The 5,451-nt window shown below is 37.6% G+C and overlaps 1 protein-coding gene across 1 annotated transcript in view; it reads right to left on the bottom strand.

Annotated features, from left to right (window-relative positions):
- The window catches only part of scp2a (sterol carrier protein 2a), a 75,080-nt gene that overhangs the window by 25,732 nt on the left and 43,897 nt on the right, over window positions 1-5,451 (bottom strand). The window contains exons 13-14 of the mRNA XM_037682049.1: window positions 4,608-4,701; window positions 432-561 (exon numbers count right to left, since the gene is read on the bottom strand). Of these exons, the coding sequence (XP_037537977.1) occupies window positions 432-561; window positions 4,608-4,701 (224 nt within the window). The remainder of the gene's footprint in view (window positions 1-431; window positions 562-4,607; window positions 4,702-5,451) is intronic.

Genomic DNA, 5,451 nt, shown 5'->3' with positions numbered 1-5,451 from the left:
ATATATATATATATATATATATATATATATATATATATATATATACATACATACATACATTCATACATACATACACATACACACACACATATAAACTGTGGAATGAACATCATTTGAATGTATACATCCTGTGCTTTTAAAGTAAATGCATTTTCACATTCAGTATAAAATAATTTGTTGTGTTGAAATTCATTCCATTTGAAGTACACCCACATATACTAAAAGGATTCAAAGCAGCATTTCTGAGACTCCTTAACATTGAACTGAAAACATCCCCATCATGCAAGAAGCAAGAGAATTAAGTTCAGAATGGGTACAAAAGAGATTTAAATAATTTTATTCCAAATGATGCCCACAAAAACAACATGCATGTGTATAAAATTACACCAAACAATTTGTATTTAGATGCAAACATCAGATCAGATACATACCTGGGTCATTTGTGACAGAACCTTTGCCGTTTTTCACATCCACAACCCAAGTCGCCTCTCTCCCGTTGGGCCCATCCTTCACTTTAAAGGCAAACACTCCACCAACCTTCTCGATGAGCTGCTCTCCTTCCTGTAAGAAATCCACAGGATTTCTGAACTCTGAGAAAGCTGTTTGACATGCAGTGGGCATATACAGACATTTACTGCTGGAACACTGCTAATTAACTCATCATCTGTTGCAAGAAATAGAGCTGAAGTTAAATGAGAATCACATCGGCCTCATGGTACTGCACAGCTAATTCTCTGAAACCTTGTACTAATATCAGACTGAAAGAGAAGACGCTTCATTCAGGGGCTTACAGTCATGGGAAAAAGAATGTTAAATGGACTGCACTTATCGAGCACCTTTCTATCTTATCGAGGTACTCAGCGCTTTACAATCTGTGTCCTCATTTACCCATTCATACAGCACTCTACTAGAGCTATACAAAGACTAATCAGTTGTTTAGGTCACTACACTAATGGGACACACATCGGAGGCAATGAAGGGTTCAGTGTCTTGCCAGGGACACAACAGCATGTGACTGCTCTCTTGTAAATGAGTCTTTGTGACTTAATGAGACTAACATGTATAAATAGAAGTTGAATGAACGGTGGAACTGAACCCCCAACACTCCCTTTGGTGGATGAGTGCTCTAATCACTCAGCTACAGCTGCCCCTCATGGTCGGGCTGCTGCTGCTGTTATGCCATATTGTTTTACACTATTAGTGTTTAGCGTATATCTTAGATCCTTATTTACTGTTTAATTTTGTACTTTGTGTTTTGCTATTTTTGGGTGTAACTGGGACCCTGTGCGTATAATTTTGTTCCATCTCATGTAGCACATGTGGAATAGACAGTAAAGTTGACTTGAACTTGAACTTGAAAAAGAAGTTCACAAACCATGAAAATGATTTGCTTTTTAACAGTATCTAATTTTTTTTATACCTTAGCACAAGTAAAAAAAACCACACACATCAGATTCCAACATTGACTACACAAAAATGAAGTCAAAATAAAAATAAATAAGTGTTTGAAACCTACTTCCACTACCTTGAACTGCATAACTTTTAGTATTTTTTTTTTTTTTTCTGTCTGATGCTATTACAGTAGTCTATCCAATTGTTGTGGAGGAATTTTGGCTCAATATTTCTTACATTGCTTCAGTTCAAGCAGGTTTGCTGACTTTTTTTTTTTTCTGCTCATCTCTTTTAAGGTCCAACCACAGCAGTTCAGTCAGGTTGAGGTTCTCCACTTCAACTGGGCCACTGCAGGACCTTGATCCTTTTCTTTTTTAGTTGTTCTGCTGTAGGCTAGCTGCTGGGTTTGGGATCATTGTTGTGTTACATCATGACCCAGTTTGGTCCAAGCTTCAGCTGTCAGACAGATGGTCTACAGTGGAGTTCATGGTCGACTCAATGACTGAAAGTAGTCCAAACCATCCTCTACCACTGTGCTGACGTTGGTATGACGTATGTGTGTTGATATGCTGGGTTTGGTTTATATCAAAACTCCTAATTGATCAGAAATGATATTCAACCCTTTCCAGATTGATGGGCAAAAACAGTTGTATCTCTTAAGTCTCAAAAAGTCTACCTGGATTATTGAGCATGCATCAGGATATCTCTTAAGTCAACGATGATGTCTTTCCTGCTTGGCATTGTGTTAATACACACCTGTATGCTCCAGAGCAGCAAACTGACAAAACTGCTACTACTACAGCTGCTCACACTGATGATGAAGATCTGTTACACTCCTGCTGTCCTTGGGTCAGAATGACCCCTGATGCCTCAGTTGTAAAACTTAACAATAATAAAAATGATAATAATAATATTTAATTAAGCAGAACATTTGAGATCACAGATCTCTTTTGCATGGGATGTCAGGGCCTGAAGACAGTCTACACATGCATGTTTTGGGCTATGAAAGGAAACCAGAGTACCCAGAGAAAACCCACACAAACACGAGGAGAGCATGCAAACTCCACACAGACAAGACCTCAGGTCCAAACCAGGGATTGAACCCAGGAACATTTTGCTGTGAGGCAATAGTGCAAACCACTAAACCATCATGCTCACCTAAAAAAAACTGTGGTTCATTCTGTCCCAAGTATAGCAGGAGGGTCAATCAATGTAGTTTTTTATGCAGTTTTTTTTTCCAATATGTCTCATCAGTTTACAGCATGTGTAAATTATGCTTGAACTTGCCCTTAACTGCTGTTACATTTCAACCCACTGTGCTCGTTCACCTCATTTGTATCGATTTGTTTGCATTTCAGTTCTGCATCTCCTGGATGTAGTCAAGTTTACAACTATATAAGCTTCGTATTCTTCCCCTTCATTACAGCAACTTACTGAATAACCACCCACACACGGGCTCATTTCTAAACTCAGAATTTTCTAAATGACCCCAATCACTCTGAACAAGCTCTTGAGAAATGCAATCAGGACGTTTCAGTTATTACTTTCTGACATAAGAGTGGGATAACAAGTGTAGGAGAGATTATACTTCAAATCAGGGGAACATTCTTATTCTTTGTGATACAAGCACATATCCTGAACAGGGGTCGATATAAGCGGTTTCCTGTTGTCCGAGACAAAACATTTTGTTCTCAGACAACCAGAATTTGCCTTGAGGTTGTTCGGTGGACAGCCAAGTGAAATAGTTTAAAGTTTTCAGTTGCCGCAACAGATTTCTATCATCAGTGAAAAAGGAGGGGGGGGGGGGGTCTTTTTAAGGCCATCCAATCTACAGTAAATAAGATGCAGGGATTAAACTGGTGCTGTGTTCAAGAAATAAAGAGAACCAGAGCCACAGTTTTACCTAATCAGAACAGAGCATGGTGAGTCAAGCTGTCTGATGGTACTGCCTCTCATGTTGGTAACACCCGAAGTTTATACACAAGCAAAATGTAGTGTGTAAAATGTACAAAATGGTGTTTTATTTTAAATTAGTGTACGCGGCTTATATTTGTGTGCACTCTATAGATTGGCAATTATAGTATGCTTGTTCATCTTTACACAACATAAGTACTGTATCAACAAACTGGGCATGGTCTGGTTTCAAGCTTTGCATTTTTTTTATTTTTTTTTGTTGTCATGTTATCAAAACCTCTACTTATTTTTTATCGTCCCATTCTTGTGGTTTAATTTGTTTTAAGAGATGACTGGGATTTCTTGCAGTCATAGATAACACAGAGAAGTGTCTCCCCTCTTTCCTCTAAATGAAGCTGTCGGCCAACCCAGCTGTGTGGAATGGCCGGCAGGTGAACCCCCCACTTTGTAGAACGATGAGTAAAATTGTTTCAAGTAGTAAAACCCACAGACAGCCAAGGCTTGTTTGTTAGAGAAGCGACACCAGACAGTATTTTTAAGGTAAACCTGTTTTGAAATAAAATTTTGCAGCGAGCTGCGAGAGTTAACATGTGAACCAGTGAATAAACAACTAATCAACTCACCAGCATCAGCTTATCAGCCTCTATATTTTACTTTACAACAAGCAGAGCAACAAAAAATAAGTCATATTTGCACATAAAGCACATCTACTTCAGTAGACCTAAATTTAGCCAGTGTTTATTCTAGTTTTTTTTAGGTCTTCCACCTATGTGTGCAGGACTAAACAACACCCATATCTTTAAAAAATAGTCAGCTGTATCTCTGGTGTTTAACTAATACATATTTTAAATTTATGGTAATCTCAAAATGTGAATAAATTAGGATTTCAACCTGGATCTTCAAAATACCAGCAGATAATAAAAAAATAAACAGTTGTCATGAGTGCATGAACATTCTGACACAGGATTTAAACAAAATTATTGTCAAAGCATTCAGTTGTGTTTTTTTTTTTTTTTCACTGTACATGCATGTACTTTTGCATCGAAACTACAAGAAGTATGAATAAAAATTATATTAGACACTTATTTTGGACATACCAAAAGAGGTCCCAGAAGATGGTCACATTCAGGGACATTAGAAAATTTCTTATTTTTTTTATTTAAAAAAAATCTGAACTGTACTGAAAGGTCAGTCAGAAGCCCAAAAATTAATAAAGCTGATGGAACATACAAATATATATTACAATAATATGCTAAACAACAGGTTTATATGTGAGAAAGAAATTAATGAGCCGTTTTTACCTGCTGCAGATGTTTTTCAATCTCTTTGAAGATGGAGTAAGATTTAAACCCTTCCAGACTGCTACTTGAGCTGCAAGTGGCTGCAACTATGGACCTGTGGAACAGAAATAACAATAATAATAAAATAATTCAACAAACAGAAACTGGAATATGCATGCTGTGCCTTATGTTATGTGCACTTGAGGTGAGACCATTGAGGAGAAGAAATAATTATATCTTGTGGGAAGTTAAAAAAAAGTACTGAACTTCTTGGGTATTTCTTCTTGAAACTTATTGTGCAATTCAGAGAAGTGCTCTTAGAAAAACATTTCTAAATGAAAGTGCTTCCAAGAGAGCTGAGCTGAAGATTTGACGTCAGCAAACTGCAAAACATTCATTGGTCAGAGAGCAACATCAATCATGAGTGTCTCCTTCACAAGAATCAAACCCGTTATACATAGTATATTCAAAATATATACGTTTGTAATACAGTAGTGCCACGCTACATCGCGGTTCGTTAATCGTGGTTTTCCAAAATAAGACTGGACATGACACACAACTGGCTGATTGATGGATGAGCCGCAAAATCGGCATGGAATTTTTTATTTAAAATAAATAACTTTCAAATATTTAGCACCTGCTGCACTTTTGTGCAGCCCACACTGCAGGATAAACTCAATGCTGCAGCTGATCAGCTGTTCTCCGTGCAGAGCCGAGAAGTGGGCGTGGCCAAGAGCGCTTGAAGGTGGCAAAGGAAGCAGGGAGCTGAAATCATGACATTCTGTGTTGTTTTAGAGCGTTTAGAGTTTAGAAACACTGTTTAGAACATTGCAAGAATGTGTGAAGGGTTTAAAACACGTTAATA

This window comes from Nematolebias whitei, chromosome 9 (assembly GCF_014905685.2).
Source record: "Nematolebias whitei isolate Nwh7 chromosome 9, NemWhi1, whole genome shotgun sequence".
NCBI classification, from domain to species: domain Eukaryota; kingdom Metazoa; phylum Chordata; class Actinopteri; order Cyprinodontiformes; family Rivulidae; genus Nematolebias; species Nematolebias whitei.
This window is presented reverse-complemented; position numbering and strand designations above follow the sequence as displayed.